This window comes from Pteropus medius, unplaced genomic scaffold, assembly GCF_902729225.1.
Source record: "Pteropus medius unplaced genomic scaffold, Ma_sr-lr_union100, whole genome shotgun sequence".
NCBI lineage: Eukaryota > Metazoa > Chordata > Mammalia > Chiroptera > Pteropodidae > Pteropus > Pteropus medius.
In genome coordinates this window covers 22853599-22875501 of record NW_024349800.1, presented here as the reverse complement: position 1 = coordinate 22875501, position 21903 = coordinate 22853599, and the positions used below count along the sequence as shown (strand labels likewise).

The 21903-nt window shown below is 41.4% G+C and overlaps 1 protein-coding gene across 1 annotated transcript; it reads left to right on the top strand.

The window, feature by feature from the left end:
• Window positions 1–400: 400 nt before the first annotated feature.
• LGALSL (galectin like) lies at window positions 401–6754 on the top strand. Its single transcript, XM_039886997.1, has 4 exons — window positions 401–719; window positions 864–952; window positions 1596–1773; window positions 3668–6754. Exons 2-4 carry the CDS (start codon window positions 897–899, stop codon window positions 3809–3811), a joined length of 378 nt encoding a protein of 125 aa, XP_039742931.1. The 5' UTR covers window positions 401–719; window positions 864–896; the 3' UTR covers window positions 3812–6754.
• Window positions 6755–21903: the final 15149 nt, after the last annotated feature.

Below are 21903 nucleotides of genomic sequence, written 5' to 3'. Positions count from 1 at the left end.
GGAGCCACTGTGCGCGGCCGGCGTGGGGGGCGGAGGGGGTGACCGTGGCTCGGGGCCGCTGGCCTGGGGGTGGGGTGTTTGGGGCGGACAGCGGCGCGAGGTGACCGACAGCCCCCTCCGTGCCTTGCAGCCTCTGGCCAGGTGTATTTATGCACGTTGCACGTGTGAGGGTGTGCGTGTGTGAGTGTGTCCCGGCGCGCGCCCCGCGCCCGCCTCCGACGTCCCGGGGATTCCCCCTTGGAAACGGGTCCGTGCCGGCGGTTCCCGAGAGAAGTTGAGCGCGGCCACTCCACTGCAGCCACAGGCCTGGGCGACCCCGGGTCCAGAGGCGTTTGCGGTTGGAGAGGGGCCTGACGTACTCCGGCTCGGGGCTCTGGCTCCCCGGTGTTCCTTGACCTTGATTTTGATCTAGGTCTGACGAGTCTGGGGATCTTCAGAGGCTTAGCTACCGGGTGGAAAGAACGGGTTTTGTTCCGGGGGTTAATGCGGTTATTCAGTGGACTGTGAGACGGCAGCATCTGCAGACGATGCTTGTGTTCTGTGACTGCCGGATTTGTGTAGATTCTTCCCGGCTCCCTCCCTTACTCCCCACCCAACTCCCCAAACTAGAGCTTTTGGAAAGCCAATCTGTGTGCTTCTATTTTTAGAAACTAGATGATGGACATTTAAACAACTCCTTGGGCTCTCCAGTTCAAGCCGACGTGTACTTCCCACGACTGGTAACTTGATTTTGTTCTGTGCTCTGTGTCCCTGCCTGTACCCTTTTCCTTTCTAATTGCATTTTCTAATGGGTCAGGTCCTTAGGATCTGAGGGTTTGGCTATTCCCTGACAGGCGGTAAACTTCTCTTCTCATCCTTTGCAGGTAGTTCCATTTTGTGGGCACATTAAAGGTGGCATGAGACCAGGCAAGAAGGTGTTAGTAATGGGCATCGTTGATGTCAACCCGGAGAGGTAAGCTAGGGTCCTCCTCACCCAAACACCTGTCAGGCAGTGAAAAGGCCCTGCCCACTCCTGTTTGTTCTCTCCCTGTGGCCAGTGTTGCTAGTTGGAAGTGCCAAGAAAGTACCATGTTCCCATGAAAAGAATGCGTATGAATCCCAGCCATCATTTCTCCAGACAGCTATTTATATCAGAGATTATAAATATAGGCCCACATCATTTTCTCTTTGACCCTTAGGGAAGCCAAAGGTTTTTTTTTTTTTAAATGGCTTTTAAATATGGTGCTTAGAGCGAGAACTGTCAATACAAAGGAGAATCAAACTTTGCAGGATATTATTTTCCCTGGTCAATTTCTGAGGCTGTTTTTTGAGGATTTGGAAATGAATTAAGACACAGATGTGTGGATGGCTTTGGGTATCTGAAATCCCTAATGTTAGTCATTTTCAACTCCACCAGAACCTCCTTTAGGTAACAAAATAACTGGTTTGATTGTAATATTACTTCTCCATAAATAATCTAACCTGTTTAAAGAGTAATGAATGTCCCATTAAAAGCACACAAACCCCAAGAAGAAGGAGAAAATATGGGAGCCTAGGTCATCGTTAAATGCTGTTTTATATCCAACCCTGAATAAACGAGACAATTTCTTTATCAGCTTTGCTATCAGCTTGACGTGTGGTGACTCGGAAGATCCTCCTGCTGATGTGGCAATTGAACTCAGAGCTGTGTTCACAGATCGGCAGCTCCTCAGAAATTCTTGTGTATCTGGTCAAAAGGGTGAAGAACAGTCAGCAATCCCTTACTTTCCATTCATCCCAGACCAGCCATTCAGGGTGAGTACCTCCAGTGCTTCAGCTCCAACCCCTGGCAGGGTGATGTTGTTCTGCTCCTGTAGTGTGTGCCAAGAACGCTTTAAGCAGCCAGAATTTTTGTATGTCCAGGAAATTTGTCAGATGATGAAAAAAAAAAGAAGAGCTATGTTTATGATATGAATTAATATTTGCTATGATAGCTCTTGGCTCTATTTAGTGGATTTATTTAGAAGATAAATCTGTATTTACATGTTCATATTGTTAAGAATAAGTACTTTTCTTTGTAGTACTCAACACAGTACTAGGCTTATAATAGATACCTATCCCAAAATAACTGATTGATTAATAAATATGAATTTTCCTCCTTTTTTGCTCAAACTTTACATAGCAATAAATCTTATTAGGTATGACTTTTTAAAGAATATAGTAATTATCATTTCATTTTCTCTTGTCTCCTTTGCTAATGAGGCCTGGCCATATCCTTGTTTTCTCCTCTGGATTAAGTCAACTGTGTGGCTGACAAATTCCTTCCCTTGGACCTGAATGAGTATAGATTTGCTCCCACTATCTATTGGGCAGGAAGCACAGCACAAACTTCCCATCTAATTAAGCAGCATTAGCAATACTTTTGTGAAGGCCAATGCCAAGAAATGCAAGTCAGTAATGTGTTAGGAAAGGATTTACTAAAATGTCAGACTTGCTGATAAAGTTGTCTGCATTATACCTTTTTAACAAAAATCACAATAGTGACAACTCATCCATGTTGCATGTACACTTAATAAAGCAGAGCTACCCTTTACCTGTTGCTCTTCGTCTAGAAATTTACAAGAGCCGTATGAAGTAGTAATTATTTTTCTTCCCTCTTTACAGTCTGGGGGAAAAGTGAGAATCCATGACTTTTCACATCAGTGATAGAATTGAGATTGTTGCCCTTCTAATCATAGTCTGGAGAAGGCACCCCTACCCAATTTCCCTGCCCTCCTCCTCTAGGGTGGTAAGGATGGTAATGGCCCCTTAGGCTCCCTTCTACTAGGACTGTTTCTTAATTGTGAATCTCAATGCATAGCTCATGAGTGTGAGTAACCAGAGCTTCTGACTGCCAAAAGGAGTATAATGCTCCCTAACAACAAAATTGAAATGAAGTTGGCCCTTCTTGGTGATAATAATTTTAGTAATTATATGAATTAAATGTGACTAATATCACATATGGAGTCTTCTCGCATGGTGAATACCAATGCTTTTAATAAATACATAGCATAGAACTAGTGATTAAACTCAATGGTGAATTACTTAAGAAAAAGAGGAAGAAAAAGCTTTTACCATATGGTATTTCTGTTTGGCGTAACAAAGCCTTGTTAATTACATATCCTTGGTCCAATGGTAATTACTGTGTAACCTTCTCTCTGCTTTAGTGTTTACCAGGTATGAGTGTCTAGACTATTATTATATGCTACTAATTGGTACCAGTTCTGCTTTGTGAGGGGCTCCTCCGAAGGTGGGATAGAATTGTGCAGGGATGACAACGGAAGCATTAAATGCCATATAAACAAATCTATGCTACTTTACATCACTTTCTGGGGTGCATGCATAAGCAATTTTAAATCTAAAGGATATTGAGTAGTATGGAGCGATGTTTCACAAAGTGATTTCCTCATTCCAGCAACAGCAGCATCACTTTGGAACTTGGTGGGAATGCAGGTTCTTAGACTTCACCTTAGACCTACTAAGTTGAAAAATTTGGATATGAAGCCAAGCATCTGTGTTCTAACAAGGCTTCTGTATGATGCCAGTGCATCCCAACATGTGGGAGCCACTAAAGATGTCTCTTTTCTCTCTCTAAAATGAAGTATTGTTTGTTTTCCCCAGTAGGGTTCATTGAAATTGTGAACTAAGATTATTATTTTGTTTCTTCCAGGTGGAAATTCTCTGCGAGCACCCACGTTTCAGAGTGTTTGTGGATGGACACCAACTTTTTGATTTTTACCATCGCATTCAAACATTATCTGCAATTGACACCATAAAGATAAACGGGGACCTCCAGATCACTAAGCTTGGCTGATGTTGTTTAAGCCACCTCTATTTCAAGTAGGATCAGGTGCCACAACTATGGGTCTGGAAGAAGTGTCTTAGCAAGATCTGAAGACTTAAAAAGAAAACAAACAAAAGGCAAGCTTCACAGTCTCTTCTTTCTGTGCAGTTTAAACTCAAAATGACAACTTCAACCATGGTTTGCCCTTAGGAAGCTGTCGGAACAAAGACACCGAGCCATTATTCCTAGAACAAAGTAATACATTTATGCTGGATTTTATTCAGACTAAACGAAATGCATTTGTGATGATTTGTGATTTGGTAGCAAGTTATTCATCTTTTCAAAGCAAGGTGATGTTTAGAAACAAAAGTGCTAAAGATTTAAAACAGCAACAACAAAGATGGTACACCGAAATCAACTCATTTCTGCACTGAAGTAGAATTGCGTAGCACAACCAACATTTTAGTCAGGGTACTTATATAGAATATAGATTGTTCAAAGTTTGTTTGGTGGTTTTTGTTTTTTGGGGGGGCGTTGCACAGCATAATGTTAATTCAGATTTTAAAGCTTTCTCATATTTATTTATACTCAGTGTATGTATTAGAGAATGATTAATGTCTCAAAAACAGCAAGTTATGAACTTTTGAATGTACAAATATCTTATGAGGGGGAAAGTACATATTACAGCCATGAAACAGGCGAATTTCTACCTTAAAAAATTGAGTCATATCCAGACCCCTAAACTTCAAATCTCTTGATATAAATTGCTGTAAGTGCTTTTGGGAAGACTTTGCAACATTTCGATAAAACTGCTTTTCAAGTTTTTGACAATTATGTAAAATTCTGTTTACATTGCTTTTTCTCCTTACTGTGAATTAGCACAGTATTGGCTTCCTTAGGACTGACTAGCTACTTTTTCTTAGATTTACATAATAGCTCATTAAATTGCTATTAAACTAATTGACAACATATAAGAGGTGATTGCATAGACAACTTTTAAATGACTATTATATAAACTTTTAAGAGTATAATATGAAAATAATTCTGGAATGTAATGTAAAGTAGAAGCAAATGTCCCCAAATAGCTACTTGCAGATAATTTATATCATCTTAAGCTATTCCATTCATTGTATCACTTTTATTATGTGACCCTCACCAGTATCCCTAAGCAATGCCTTTGCAACTTCAGAGTATAGGATGCTTCCTACTTTGTTGGTTCTGCTGAGATACTAGGATAAGACAGGATCCAGATTAGGAAATGATCCAATTAGTTTTTCTGAAAGGTTAACTCCCAGAACTCCAGGTCTTTGAGTGAATGCTTCTAATTAAGCTGTAGGAGTTTCCCTGCACTTGTGGAACTGATCAGACAGCAGAGTGTCTCTAGGAGGAGCCTGCACCAGTGTAAATGTCACTGAGAGGCAAGGGATAAGTGGAGCCCTGGGTGCTGGACTTCCCAAATTGCATTGGTCCTGGAGAGAAAGACCCTTGTCATTGCTTTGGTCAGGTAGTATAGGGTAGGGGGAAATGGGGTACTGGGTGGGGGTGTATTTATATATAATTTAGGTTTTATTTGTGTAGCATACCATGTCTTGTTATGACATGTCCTTGTCCTGCTTTGCTTTTGAGTTTTTTTACACAACATGCAGAGGCACTGAAGTGGCCACGTCATTTACACGTGTCGAGATTATAGACAGTGTTTCAGTACCAAAGTCTAAGAAGAGGCAAACTAAAATTGTGAATTTTTTATAGGTGATATATTTGGATTCTTCTCAACTTTGAAACTGTTTAGCACAGTTCCATTGTGTTATATAAGAAGATGCTTTATCCAACAAGACTGAGCATTGAAAAGCTTTATGGACCAGCTGACTTAATCAGCCATATTCAGTCAAGAGGGCTCTTCTGTGGCTCCAGGTATTTTCAAGCCTGTGATTAACTTCTCATGACTTGTAAAGCCACTAGATTTTGAGGAGTGTTTGTAGAGAGACTTAGAGGCACCCAGAAATATATTTGTAAGGGTTTCGATTCTACTTATGGTGGAAGTCCCTCAGAGGAGGTTTCCTTTGAGAGGCCATCCATTCCAACCCACTGCATAATTCAGCAGAAACTAGAGGAGCTGGCAGTATAACTGATTGGAATTGACACTCCATACTCTCTACCTATCAGCTAACTGGTTAGCAGCCAAGACTTTAGGTAGCTTAGTGTTAACTCTTCATTTCTCTGTGAGGTCAGTGGAAACCTCTTGGTTAAGCCTATTGGAATTAATGTAAATAATGTGATGGTTTGATTTGGGCCGAATCTAACTGTACTATTTGTTAGCTACAAACCGGAAACAATGTTCACATCCTCTCAGGCATGAGGTCTAAGGTGGGAATTCAGGATCTAAAGTGCAATTTAAAGCTTCACAGGAAAGCGTTTGGGTATGTAAGGAGTTATTTCTGACCAGAGCCCTCATTTTGCAATATGACCAAAACCAAGGAGTATAACTAACAATCAGGCTCTGGGGGAATAAAAGGCAGGCTTTAGACAATCTGTCCATTTCTGCATCAAAATTGGAATGAGTGTGTATATCTACTTAAAAGTTAATAGAAGTGACTTCTTCCTGGGCTATCCCAGAATTGTCTTAAAATCATTATTTTTTTAAATTTGAAACTCCATTTCAGATATTGCCAACCTCAGCTCAAAACCCCCTAACAGATCACTCTTAGAATTGATGGTGATTTGTTAAAATGGCAAATCCTTTCATTTGTATTAAAAAGAAAATATCCAGAAAGAGGGAGGAAGCCCTGTTGCCTTGAGAGAAACAGCCTTGGCATTTTCTGGCATTCATGTAGAAATAATGTTCCTCTGATGAGATATTTTCAAAGAAACACTTTCTTATTTACTGTGTGGTGTAAAATGTGCTAAATGTGTTCTTACATTATTATGTCACTGCTGAAAGTTATTTGCACTATAATAAAGGAATTTTCTACAAAATGGTTTCCAGTTGCTAATATGCTGAATTTGACACCAGGTATGATGACACAGCACAGACCATAAGGTGTAGCAATGTTTCCTTACTTTCACACTCATACTCCAAGACCGTGTGTTCCTTTGCGTCCCACACTGATAAATTGATCAAGGGAAGGAAATTGTCTCAGGGCTCTCAGAGACCTAATGAGTTTGTTGAGTATACAATAGGTTCTTTTTAAATATAATCTACATACAGTAAATTCACTAGCTTTGGGGAGTACAGTTCTCTGATTTTTAACACTTGCATAGATAGGTTCTTGTAACTACCAACTCAATCAGGATACGGAATTGTTTCATCAACCCCTAACATTCTCTTGTAGTTAAATTTGTTCCCTACTCCTAACCCTAATCAGGCAGTCACGGATCCATTCTCCTTCCCTATAGTTTTGCCTTTTTCTGGGTGTCATATAAAGAGGATCCTGCAGTGAAGTTGCCTCTTTTGAGGCTGCCTTTTTCCATTTGCATGATGCATTTGAGATTCCTGTGTGTATCAATAATTTTCCTTCGTATTACTAAATAGTATTCTGTTGTGTAGATCTACCAGTTTCTTTATCCTTTCACCTATTAAGGATGCCTCTTAAATCATAAAATGCAGTCTTAGCACAATGTATATACACAAGCAGGATTACATTTCTCTCGCCTTCTCTTTCCTGTGGTTTTAATGATTAGAAAGGAAATGTGATCCCTTGGCTGTTCTGCCTACAAGTAAAACTATGTCTTTTAGAAGTTCGCGTAGCCTTAGTTATGGTGGTGAGCAGAGAGGTATTTTTACTCACATGCTGGATTTAGGGTCCTACTTAATACCTTAATTTATTTTATTAATCCCTTTATTGGGCCTCTATGTCACAGCCTTGGCAGTTAAGTATAGGCAGGGAGAAGCCGTTAAGGTGGAGACAATGTGCTGAAGCTGGTAGGCAGAGATAGGAGAGCTTCCCCTGCCCCCCAGCCTAGCTAAGAAGGTCTCTTGGGGGATAGGACATTTGTAGGGGTGCAGAAAATAATTTTTCCTTCAATCTTCTAAATTCTTCTAGCTGGGCTAATAATCAAATTCACATGAGACAGATTAACAGGAGAACATGTCCAAAATTTATTATGAATGTACATGCAGGGGGTTGCTGTTAGAATATGAGACCCGAAGATGCGTTGGGTGATTAAGGAATATATGCTCTTTGGACAAAGGAGAGGGAGATGGGTCTGGGATTTCAAATGGAAAGCAGGTAATTTACAGGTAGACAAGAAAGAGCAAACATGTGGTAAACAAATTCTTTCTGGGCCACCCAGAAACGATAGGACACAGAAGGAAGTTCAACCAACAGGCTTTGCTAGATTTCTCCCTGTATGCTGCATTTAGTTTATATTGAGATGCTAAGGTGCTTTTCCTTTAAACAGATTTTTCCATCTGAATTCTTTTAGGCAGGTAAGGGGGAAAGGTCAAGGTTCTTTATGAGTCTTTTGTTTCTTAATAACCAGCTTAAAATAAGTATCCCAAAAGTCATATTTTGGGATGGCAAAACTTTGGTCACTTTCAACATTTACCTGTTTTATGGCAGCATTTTAGATAAGATAGTGTGGAAGATATTCATAATTGGAGCCTCCAAGTGCCTCAGTCACTTAGGGCATTCTCTCAACAGGTATTTACTGAACTGTATCAATTGCTATTCCAGGCATCCGAATACATCAATGAGTAAAACAGACAAAGGTCTCTGGTTTAAACTTTAGCGTGCTTAAGAATCACCCAGAAAGCCTCCTTATAGAGCAGAAGTCCAGCCTCGCCCCCGGAAGATTCTGTTTTATTAGGTCTGGAGCAGGTCTCAGGAATTTATATTTTTAAGAAACTTCCTGGATGGTGTGGGTGGTCCTGGATCCCAAATTAAGCAGCTCTGCCTTCAGGAATTCCATGAACATTCACTGAATCAAACTGTTGAATCGTGTGGGGCTGTGAATTCTGATCTGTGGCTATCTTTCTGTGAAAACTTTATTTCAACCCTGGGGTGTCCTGCTCTGCCAAAAAAAAAAAAATCATGTGGATGCTCCGAGAAAGATGGAGTTTCTAGGAGAAGCCTGCTTTCCTTCTTGAGGAACATTTCAGTTAGTTACTCATTTGCTTCTGGTGGTACATGACACTTGTGACACTGTGTTTGGAGACTCAGAGGTGACAACATGTATAGGAGTAAAACATTTCTTACAGCTGATAAGGCTAGAGTTAAAATAATCATGATACCGTAATAGAGTGAAATACTGCATCTCTCTGACTCCATCTTGTTCAAGTCTGCGGGTTCCCATGGCCTTCAGCTAACAGCTCCTGCTTTAGACAAGCTGTTCATTAGAGGAATTCTGCTTGGGCCTTGAGTTTTTAAACAAACAGCCCCTCCCATTTTCCCTTGGCATAAAAGACGCCGGAACTCTGCACTTTATAAGATGACTTTGAGATACTACTAGAGCCCCCCTCTCCTCAGATTAGCACCTTCTTGATCAATAAATCTTTCCTTACTCCAAACCCTGATGTTTTGAGTTTTGGCCTTTCGAAGCATTGGGCACGTGGACTTTAGACTGGTAACAATTCCAATTTCTATAATAATCCTCACAATTTTGTAAAGAAGCAGAAATAAAAGTGCTAATCCTGAGACTGTCTAATCCATCAGAATATCATTTAATTCATTTTACTTAAATTCCAGCCAAAATTAGCAGTGTATTATGCAATATTTAGAATGGTGTTTTTAAAAGTCTTATGAGTTTTTTTACTCTAAATTATGATAGCTGTTCCAGTATTAGAAAGCATGAGTTTCTAATTTTTAATAAAAATGCGATAAAATTACTTTTGATGTTATTTTTAAAAGTGAACAAGTAAAATATGCACAAAATGATAAACTATCAAAAACTTTTTTTTTTTTAAATGAGAATCTTCATAGAGTATTGTGGTCTCTTACTCTAAGATTCTAATTAACCATTTATCCCGCATTTTTAAATCCTCAAATAAAAAACTCAGACACACTGGAGCATAAGGCCACAGTCTTTCTGAGAAGGTTGGAAATAGACCTGCTCTCATAAGCCTCTGTTAAAGTCAAATATTGGGGTTACCTCACAGTTTGCTTTTTTTTAAGGCAACTAACATTCTCTTTGCTTCTGTAAATGTAAGTTCCTGACTTGAGGGTCCCCTTGCAATCCTTTGCAACTTCAAAATTAAGTAAATGATTTTTAAAATTCAGCTTGCTAAGTTGAAAGAACAAATATTGGCTTTTTAAAATATAGATTGTGCTCTTAAAGCATGTCTATATAGTTAGTTCATGCCCACAGTTCTTGTCTCCTATGAGAGAATTTCTTTCAACTGAAGCTAGACATGATGGAGCACTTTTATATGAAGGCACAATATTAGAAACTGTGGATTATAAAAAGAGATAAAAGACATATGCCAGCTGCCCTTGAAGAATTATGACCTAACTGGAAAGACAGGTCACGTACATATAAAATATACATAAAGATGAATGTCAATAAGTAGGGCCAGACTAAGTGGGCAGAACACTGCATGTTACCAGAGTTCCAAAAGACAGAGCTTGTTGTTCACTGGGGTGACCCAGGAGGGTGTCTAGGTCTAAAGAACTACAGCTGGGCTCCTAAGGGCCTGAAATCCCTTTGCACCCTTGTGCTACACTAAAATGCCCCAACTTCGAGTTTGATCTGAGGGGCCAGTGTGGTGTTTTCCAAAGCTCAGTGACATAGCTGAAATTCTGGCCTCCCAAAGAAAGAGTTCAAGGAGGAACTTGGTGTTCTTTAATTACAAAATACATGGGTCTATGGTAGAGAGGAGACCTTTCCTTTAATGAAGCTCTGAACAAAGAAAGGACTGCTTCATGGAATATCTGTGGGGAAACTGTATCGTAAACACATTTAATGTTCAGAACTACACATTTGGCACTAAAACACAAAACAAAACGAAAAGCACCAGGTATATACAGAAAAAGAACCACTAAACATGGTGGACAATTCCACCCGCTATCCCATCGAGAAAGCAGAAAGCCTGAGAATAGGTATATGATGCAGATGTGCCTTCAGTTGATCCTGTTACCTGGGTCTCTCATAGGTGAACCTTCTCTCTCCCTGCAGCACCATACCAGTGCTTAAAGACACCCTTGATATGTCCTGTGCATTGCTCCTAAGTACCAACCAGATCTTTTGGTGCTCAACCAAAAAAGAAAGATCTCCAATGCTGAATGAAAAACTGCAATGCTGCATTAACTGAAAGCTAGTCTCCAAAGTGACCCCTTCCTAAGTGATTTTTCAAGGGAAATTTTGACATTGAGCTATTTTTTGCCTTGTCTGCTGACCTTTGTTCCTAATCCATGGGTGTTTATACTGAGTGGATAGTTTTCTTGTTTATACGTAATAGCCAGATCCTGGATAACAGAATCTATTTTATGGGTTCTGGCCCTAGACACGGAGCTGTCCAATAAAACCATCTATCTGTTGGAGAGGTTCTGTTATCTGCAAAGTCCAATATGGTAGCCACCAGCCACATGTGGCTATTAAGCACTTATAATGTGGCTAGTGTCACTGAGGATCTGAATTTTATCTTATTTTTTTAAGTTTAATCAATTTAACTTTAAATAACCACATGTGGCCAACAGCTATCATATTAGATATATCATGTCATATTAGTGTAAGTCTAGACCATCAGACCCTGCTAGGCTTATGTTTGGTCTAGATACTGAGGAAATATTGTAGGTAGCAAAAGTTCCTGTTTAAACCTAAACTCTGTTCACTCTCAAATTCAGGAAAGTCTAGGCACTTTCTTAGGCCTGTTCATATAAGAGATGAAGGTGCCTCTGGGAAGAACTCACCCACAAGAAGAAAGAGTCCCCAGGGCAGTTTGCTTCAGGAAGGCAGGCAAGCTTCAGAAGGAAGTGGCAATTCTGTGTTCACTTCTGGGTTGTCACTCACACGGTCCTAGGCCAAGCTCAATGGAGCCACACCTGAATCCTAGAATAAGGGGCTACAGTATGCACCCGGCTTCCCTGTGAACCCCCCTCCCTGGAACATTGAACAGTTAAGTGATGGCAGCATGGCCAGCACTGTCTTGCATCCAGCCAACATTTCCCCAGCATCTCCTAAGTGCCAGGCATGGTGCAAGATGCCAGTAGCAGTGTTGGCAGCTGCCACAGCACCTGCCTGGACCCCAATCTTCGGCAACCTCTGTACAGCTGTCAGCAGTAACACTGATGTCTCCGATAAGCATCAAGGGCAGTGCTGTCCATTTTGGAATTGCAGTGATAATCAGAAGCATTTATTTATTTTTATGACTAACACCATTGTATTTATGTGTTTGTCTAACCCATAAGTGGCCAGTCTCCTATGAACAGCCTGAATTTACCTGAAGCCAGTCTCGAAGGTGGACACAGTGCTTGGTCATATCCTCAAAAAACCAACCTATTGCAGAAAGCATTAGGGAGCAAGAGTTTTACTGGCCATTTTGTGGGAAGAAGAGCGTTTCACCACACACCACTCAACAAACAAAAGCATAAAAATCCCTGGTAGACATTTTTTTCTCCCAAAGTCCTTCTTTAGCTTCTAGCCCTCTCCAACCCTCTCCTAGGCAGCTTCTAAATCTCTCCAATTCCCTTCCTTAGGCAGAGCTATTTGACCTATATAAGCTTTCCCAGGGGCCATTTTCTCTATAGGAAAGATTCTGCCCCAAAGGAAAATAAGAATTCTCTATCGTTTCACTTTTTAGTTTCTTTAACACCCTGAGTCATTTCCAAAAGAATTCAAGGCAGCGAAAAGTGAGGACATCGAGACAAGTGGAGAGGAAAATGTCAGAACCTCCTGGTTCTTTCTATAATCAAGATGCACATGTATGTAATGTCTCCTCTTCAGTTTCCCCAACAACTTAATTTTAAAGACATTGCCTCCTTCCACTCCATGTCCATCTCTCCCCATAGATGACCATTTCCATCAGGGCAAGTACCTTGTTAATCTTGTTCACTGCATCCCGAGCTTGTCGCATGGTGCTTGTCACAATAAATAATTTATGGATGTTTGTTGGATGAATAAATGGTAGCCAAGATGCTGTATTAGTTACTTATTGCTGTGCAATAAATTATCCCAAAATTTAGAGGCTTAAAACAACAATAAATATTATCTGACGCAGTTTCCGTCAATCAGGAATTTAGGAGCCGCCTGCTGGATGGTTCTAACTCAGAGTCTCTCACGATATCACAGTTAAGCTGTCAGTCATCTGAAGGCTTGAGTGGGGCTCTGTAATTAGGGGGCTTTCTTTGTATTTGAAGGTAATCAGTTTCTCGCCACTCAGAGATACTATGCAAAGGAAAAGAGCATAAGGACAGACAGACTGAGTTTCAAATCTTGCTGCTTGCCAGCTCTGTGATCTCCCTGTAAAAGTTTTGACCAGTCTGAGCGTCCTTTTTCTCTTCCGTAATATATGGTTGTAAAAATCTTCTTTGCAAGATTATTGTAAGGATTAAGCAAAAGAAGTTTCATACAATGTTTAGCAGAGTGCCTGGCATGTAAGGAGAATTCAATAAATGGTTGCTGTTAGAGCTACATCACAGTGATCACACCCTCCCCAGATATTTTATATCCTAGACCTCAGCTTAGCAGTTCTGAGGCGACCTGAATAGTAGAGCTTGTAAGGTTCTCACGTTGCAGATGAGAAAAACAGTTCCAGAGAGCTTAGGTGACTTGTCCACGGTGTGACTTTGCTCTTACTGCTTGTCGGGATCCCGGGGAGGGCTCTCTGAGAAGACACAGTGAGAACCATCCTGGGTGATGAGTGGCCCTAGACAGCAGTGTACTGTCTGGGCTCCCGAGGCCATTCTGGAGTGAGCTGGGACTCTGGTTACTGTCTTGGTTGATTCTTCAGGGGAGGCTCATGTGCCTGACCCACCTCCCAGTGATGGTTCGAAGAGATTAATTAGTGGCTGGTAAAACAGCAGTGACAGGGCATCCTTATTTCAATAAGCCACCCGAATGTATCCAGCAACAACCGCCAGATGGAAAACAACCACTTAGGCCTTAACGAGTTTGCTCAACTGTAATTCTAGAGAGTCTTGAGAGCCTTACTAATTATCCCATCTTTCTATTGTCATTGTTAGGTGTTTTGTTTTGTTTTAAAGTTTTCCTTACTAGTCAGCTTCCTGCTTTGATTTGTCATCCATACTGCCACATCCTACTTTCTGGGTGGATTTTCAGTCATTTGCAAATGAGGTTATGAGACTGTATTTGCCTAATTTCAAGCTCTCTTTAATTCACCTGAATGGCTTCCATTCTTAACCCAAAGAGCACACACTTCTTTTTTTAATTCACTCTAGAACCTATTATAATATACCCAGGGCTCTAGAGGAGAAAGGGGCCAGATTTTCTCTTTTCCACAAAAAGTAACTCCCTAGTTAAGCAAAGAACAAAACACCTAACCCTTTCTAGGTCAGGAATGTGGGAAGTAATGCCTTGCCACAGGCTTTTATGGAAAACTCTGTATATCAGACACAACCTGCTGCCCCCTCCATGAAAGTTAAGTGAAAAGTTGATCTATGTTCACATTACAATAGATTCAAGATACACCCTACCCGATCCCATGGCCTAAAAGAAGGAAAACTACTTTGCTACAAGTTTGCTGCAAGTGAAATATCCGGGCACAGGAGAGGACCAATTAGACAAGAAAGTGTCTCAGCAACTGACTGCAATGGGTGGTGGGAATCACAAAATGATGCTCCAGAATATCACTCTGAATCATGCCTGATGCAGGGCATGGTGTTCCCACCAAGAAAGTCACACTCTGGAGATAAGCCCCTGCCTCCAAAAGGCACCTAGGAAGAATTCAAAGAAAATATCTGGAAGGACAGCATATTGGCCCTGCAGGACTGGAACCTGGAAGGCAGTTCTAAAGTGAAAGAGGGAGCAGAGAGAGGCATAGAGCTCATTCTTGAGGTGATCTAATGTTGCCATTTCACAGATGAGAAAACCGAGGCTCAGGGAGATAAAGTCAACTGCTTAAAATCACACAGTTTGCCAAAGGTAGATGTAAAGATGGAATCCAGACCTCCTGCTTCCTAGGCCAGGGCTCTTTGCCAGAGAAAAGCCAGAAACAGGAGGCAGCATAGAAGTAGAGGTGAGATGGGTACTCCAAATACCTAACGTGTTTTCCAAGGATTATCCCAGTTTAGGGAGTAATGAAGGTGATCCTCCAAGAAATTAAATTTTGCTTCAAGGATAAGAAAAACGGATACAGAAATTGAGAAGGGCCTATTTGGTTTAGTTAGATGCCTTACAAAAGAGAAGGGCTGAGATGAAGGTGAACTTGGAAAGATGTGTGCAAATACACTAGTCTGCTGGAAGCATTGTAGATGGTTCAGATCTACAGAGATGCTTTCAGCAGACAGTCTGTTGAAAGAGAACAGAAATTTATCAACTGTGGTAACTAAGAATGACATAGTTATCCAAAAACATGTGCCAAGGGCCAACTTTGCCAGGTGTGCCCACTGCCTACACTCCAAAGAGGCGTTGGCTTGTAGTGACAGCTCACCCACGGGTCCTGGAGTCTCCATTCTGTGGAGGACTGTACATCCCTATGACACGGGCTCCTAAGGGGCCTTCCAAATTAGGTCAGAAAGTAGAAATATAGACTCTGAGAGGATGCAGAGTGGGGACAATAAGGAGGATTATTGGACTCCAAGTTTCTCTAAGTATATTGAGGCCCCCACTCATAGCCTGAAAGAGAGCCCTGAGTAGTCCATGTGGGGGGAGGAACAACTTGTGTATGTGGCTCCCTTTTGGGCAGGAGGCCAAACTACAGAGCCTACCACAGAGTGGGAGCCTGCCGTACTGGATGTGTTGCTGAGGCTGAGATCAGAGAGCATTGGGTGCTGCAGTCCCAGACACCTTCTATTGGGGCATCTGTGGTTCTGTGAAGTGGCATTTGTTCTCACAGCCAGACCCTCAGTTTCTGGGTTTCTCTTCACCATCACACTCCCAGGAAGATGAGCTTTTTAGTTCTCCTTCCAATAACTGACCAATAACTTCATGTGGGAGTTGCAGATGGTAGTAGACACCAAGGCCAAGTATAACCCCAGTCTTGAGGGAAAGGTGCTAAGAATGGCTTGGTTCTGCTGCTGGGTGACTTTCTCACCAACACACCTGTCAACCTCTCCATCACCCCCCTCACTTTAGATAGTGGGCCACAGTCGTAAACAACCTTTGAATTTTAGTGACTGAAAACAACAAAGGTTTATTTCTTGCTCATTGTTACATGTCTCTCAGGTTGATGGAGGGTGTTGGACTCCACGTCATCCTCACTAAAAGATCCAGGCTGATGGAGCCTTGATCATCTAGGAAGTCACCAGTGACCTTGGCAGTAAGCACTCAATAAATGAACTTAGTATTTTTATTGTAGAGCAGGTTTTCCCCTGGTATGGTACTGTTGAAGATGGTATAACCAGGGACGGAGAGGATGAGAATATTCATCACAGGGCAGTGGAAAAGTCAAACAGTAAAGATTCAGGAAACTGAGCTCCAATTTTAAAACTGCTGGTTACCGGCTGTGTGACCTAGGACACTTCATACACGTCATGAACAATTTCTGTGGCTTTGATTTTGGTCACTGTGATGATTAAATTATCCTCAATGTGAATGTGCTATAAGATGTCAGATTTGTCATCAGGCATAATACATTTTGGTTCTCAATTCACTGATGGTTCTCAGGTCATTAACAATGAGCCTGGTCATGTAGGACTTGGGCCCAAGCAGGACTCAAGGCCGTCTCCATTCCCAGGCCTTGTGTGGTCTTTGGATTCATACTATACCGCACTTGGTCAATGTCACATTCCCGCAGCCTTCATATCTTGTGGCCTTGGGTCTCAAACAGGCTCAGTTTCTGATGAAAACGTTGTAAGAAGTCCCTGTACTTGTCAAACAACCCTTTTGGAGCTTCAGAGTGTGTGAACACTGAGACTTCCTTTATTCTGTTCCTTATCTGAACTGCAAAGGGCAGCTTATGGATCAACATCAAAACTCTCCTGACAGGCTTCCCAGGTACCTGTCAGCACACTGCCTCCTAAAGCACTAAGATGCCCAAGCCAATCTTCCCTGTCAGGAGTCTCACCTGGACAGAAAGAACACATTTTTGGAATTTGGAAAGTTGGTGCATCTTTACAGGAGGCATCACATTTTTTCTTTAAAGGTCCAGATAGTACCTTCCTAGAAGCATTTGATAAAGCAGAAAACACTTTTTAAAAATCAGACCTTTGGAAATAGACACTCTCAAGCACTACTGTTGGAAGCGTGCACTTGCTGGAGCAGCCTTGCTGGCAGGCCATTTGGCAAAATGCATCAAAAGTGCATAAGCTATTTGAGCCAGAAATTCCACTTCTAGGAATTTGCCCCAAGGAAAACAGTCTAAGATATGCCTGACAATTGAGATGCCAATTTTATTCTTTATTTCAATTCAATTTTATTCTCGAAGATAAGTATGGAGGAATTCCCCTATGTTTTTATCATAAATTCTCCAATTTTGCTTACACTAGCTTACATGGTCTCTTTCTCATAACTAAAGGGCTCTAACTAATACCCTCGTTCACAAAGCTTCTGTGAAAATCAAATGGACTCACTTTATATGAAACATTTGAAAACTCCTTTAGAAAGCCTGTCTCTTGACTTTGCAGAGTTAGAGTAGGATCTCAGCATCTGACCAGTCGGTTTATTATCCCCAAATTCAAACAATCTACTGATTTCATCTCCACCTGTACCCCACATTCAAAACCATTTACATGTTGCTTCCAGTTTCTGGGCTTTTGGGGTCTGCGGCACAAAGTAACATGATCTTTGGGATCTACACTGGTTACAACAAGCAACCTTGGCTGCTGTAACAAACAAACCCCCAATTCTCAGTGACTTAGCAAAATAAAAAGTTAATGCCTAGCTCATGTCAAAGTCTGATAGCATTGGCAGGGATGCTCTATTTAACCCCTTATCTGAGAAACTCGATTCCTTCTACCAAGTGACTTTGCAATTTCCAAGGCCTCAGAGTTCTCCACTGGATCCTCTGTACCCAGCCAGCACATAAAGGTCTCTGCTTCCCAAGCAAGAACATGAAGGTCTTCTGGGAAGATTTTTAAGGAGTCAGGCCTGAAAGTGGCATACCTTATTTCTACCCATATTCTACGATTCAGAGCTCAGTCAAATGTCCCCAGCCTAATTACGAAGGAGGCTGGAAAAGTATAGGCCCCCTACATGTCCATAAGGAAATGAAAATGGGGTTTAGTGAATACATAACAGTCTTCGACTCCGTTTTCCAGCTCCGTTTTCTCCACTCCGGTTTTTAGTTATCTCTGGCCTGCTGTCATTTAACCAATAACACAAGGAATGGCAAAGAACCCCATGGGCCAGATCCAACACTTGGCCTGTTTCTGTAAATAAAGTTTTATTAAAATACAGCCATGCCCACTTGTTTACTTGCTGTCTACAGATGCTTTCGTGCTGTGATGGCAGAGTTGACTTGTTGTGGCAGAGACCCTGTAGCCCACAAAGCCTAAACTATTTACTTTCTGGACCTTTAAAGAAAAAAATGTGATGACTCCTGCAAAGATGCAACCGCTTTCCAAATTCCAAAAGTGTGCTGTTCTCTCCTGAGTGTCTTTTCCTCTCCCGTTCCCTTCCCTTGAGGTCAGCACGCCACACCAGGTCAACCAGCAGATGAGACGACCTCTAGAGAATCCCATGTGCTAGGAAAGAACTTGGACGTTCACATATTCCTGGGGTTCATTTTGGTCTTTTTCATAACATTCTGAAGTTTTTCATGCTTTTGGATTTAAGGAAACTGTTTCTGAATTTTATTCCTTTCTCTTAGTCAACGTCTAAATGAAGTTTCCATATCACCTGGAAGTGCCGTATATGTTTTCAACTAATAGAACAGCCAATTAAAGGACAAAAAATAGATTATAGGAGGAGCAAAAATTGGGGAGAGAGGTGAAAAATGTTATGACCAGTCTCATCATCTACAGCCCCAACTCTATCCCTCTAATTTTATTGTACTGTTGTCACTGATAAAAGACTAACTGATATGATTCATTACCTAAGTTGTGCTATCTTTGTAAATTCAGAGACTATATATGTCACTTAGATCATTTTTAATTAACAATGACTATATGTTGCTTCATTGTCCTTTATTATACATATAATGATATTGAACTTTGCCATATGATCAAGGCTTCCCAGATCCTTTTTTTATTATTAGTTTCAGGTATATAGGACATTGGTTAGACATTTATCTAGTTTATAAAACAATTCCCCTAATTGCTCTTTCTCTCCTCTGGCTCTCTACCTAGCTGTTACATTAATGCTTTTTAAATAAATATTTCGAGACTTCAAAAGCACCTCCATCCCCTCTCAGGTGGCCTCTTCTCACCCGGGGATCCTATGATTCACAGCAGCACCATCCAGCTCTTGGGGGTGATCTGCTGAGTCTTTCTGCAGTGTTTCTAAAGATATAGGTTTGGTTTCAAAAAGCCTTTCCCAGCACTCGGAAAATGAGTCTCCAACCTCTTGGTTTGCTGTGTGGTGCAGAAGGGAGCCAGGGGGTCTGGTGGAGGACCTCTCCTCTCCGCCCAGCGGTGTTGCTTGGGGGGAGGTGGTGTGGACACTGCCCCCTGAAGCCTTAGGGAGACTCTAGGGTTGAAGCTGGAAAATTTGCAGGCTCTTCCTTTGGTTCCCCACCTGAAAGAGTAGGCCTAATCTCTGAAGCATGAAAGGACTCTTTTGCTTTCTGCTTTCTGAGTTTTTCCACTAATTCCATTTTTCATGGTGCATTGAGCCCATTTGAGAACAGAGCTTTCAGTTGCTCCTGCTGAAACCAGCAGAAATCTCCCCAACTCTGCCATTTACATGGTCCTGCTAGAATGTAAGCTCCTGAAGACAGGGACTTTTATCTCTTCCCTGATGGATCCTAGAACAGTCCCAGTACATATTAGGTGCTCAATAAACATTTGTTGAATGAATGGCTGGTAAAGAGATGATCCGTCTCTGACACAGAAATGCCTCTGTGCCTGCTTATCAGTATTCCTTAAGAACTATGCCTTTTTGTTTGTTTCTTAGTCAAAAACATTTTTATTTAAGTAAAATTTATACACAGAGAAATGCACAGGTCTTCAGTGCACAATTTGATGAACTTTGGACAATATATTATCTATGCGACCAATATTCCAATTAAGATTTATAACATTTCCATCAACCCAGGAGAGAATAATGTCTTTTATTTATCAACTTGGGGTCTTACCTCACTTTATGTATTCCCCTTCAGAGTTCTTATTTCATTTTACCTTATCATAAGAACTCATGTCTGCCTTCACCTACAAAGTATAAGCTCAGTGAGATTGGGGATACTGTGACCTGTCTTGGCCTCTCCAGAGCCAGGAGACTAAATAAGTGTTGAAGTACGCACTCTTGGATAATCCGAAGATAAAGCTTTCATCAAAGATGCACTGAGATACACGTGACCTACTTCTGAGTGCGGTGCTGGATGCAGAAGCATGGGGAAAAGATCCTGGGAGGAGGAAAAGGAAAAGCTTCCTAAATTGAAGAACAGAAAGAGGTTCAAAAAGGCCAGACAATGGGACACAGACACTTCACAATCTTATCTCAGATCAGATCTACTACTTGCAAGCCAAAAATTTTTATTCCCAATTATTCAATGAAAAATTAGCATGCCTCTCCACACCAAAACCCACACCCCAGGTTTGCAAATTAGCAGTGCTTTGCTCTCGGTAGATGTTCAACACACGATTCTTAAATAGAATTTATTTAATATCAGTCTTACTATACAGTTGCACATGACCCAAATAACTAGGACCCAAAGGACCCTGTAGGAAATGGACTAAAATCTGGAACCAGCTAATAGCATTGTGGTGAAGAACACAGCCTCTGGAGCCATGTTGACTGGGTTCAATTTCCAGCATCACTACTAGATTTGTCACTTTGTGCATATTATTTAACCCCTCTGTTCCTTCCTGTCCTCATTTGTAAAGCAGGGATGACTAGAAGGACAAGCTTCTTGTGGGGATTAATGAAGATGATGCACATAAGGAGCTTAGCGCAAGCCCAACATATACTGAGTACTCAATAAGGGCATTCGTTATTAACCACTCTTGGCGTAGGGTGAGCCTTACGAGAATGCAGCAGGAGCTGAGTAAAAAGCATCTAATTCATTCTCGGGCCAGCTATAAGATTGCGAATGTCTGGTCTCAGCAGGTCATAGTCCTAGCAGAGAGGGAGCCTTGGATAATCTGATAGGAGGCGGTAGAATAGCCCAAGTTCCCGGGACACAAAAGCTTGGAATTCAAGGACAGTGAGGATTAAAAACTAGCCTGGAGAAATCTTCAAAGAGAGAATGGAAACTGAAAGTGGGTGACTTGTCCCAGAAATGGTGAGGCAGTTCTGCCTTCAAACCTAGTCCATCCAATTCCTTCCCCAATTTTTTTTTTTTATTAGGCTACTAGTACACACCAGATATGTGCTCAATATTGGCGAGTACACAAATACATCACACATTTGCTGTAAGGAAAAGATTATGGCAATTAATAAGGAGTCTTGAAAATACAAATGGAAGAAAAGGAATTTATGATATACTTCCATGCTAGTGGTCCGTGCTATAATGTGATTCTTAATTCTACCAAGACCGTCAGAGCTAGGGTCTGCTTCCCAGCATCCTTGCATCCCTAGATCAGAGCCATGCAGGGTAGGAGGAGGCAGGTCTTGGATGAGAAGCTGGCTCTGAGTAATTCTTTCCTTTTTCAGGCCACTTTCTCAATATCGTGTCTATGGTTCCTATTAGGAGGACCCCCTCCAGGAAAAAAACAATTGGCCTTTTAAAGATGTAGTTCTTTAAAGGTTTGGACCTATGACTGTCCCCTCTGTAGTGTTCTAAAAATGCTTCCCTTAGCAATTTGGCTATGACTCACATGGCATCGAATAGCATCTCAGGGAAACTACTTTTCTCTGTCTCTGAAACTAGGCCTGTAGTCTAGTCTCTGTTACAGGTTTCTCTTGTTCAGCTGATGAGACTTTTTGACATTGTCTTGGCGAAGGAATCAGAGATGTATCTGCAATAGAGCCTT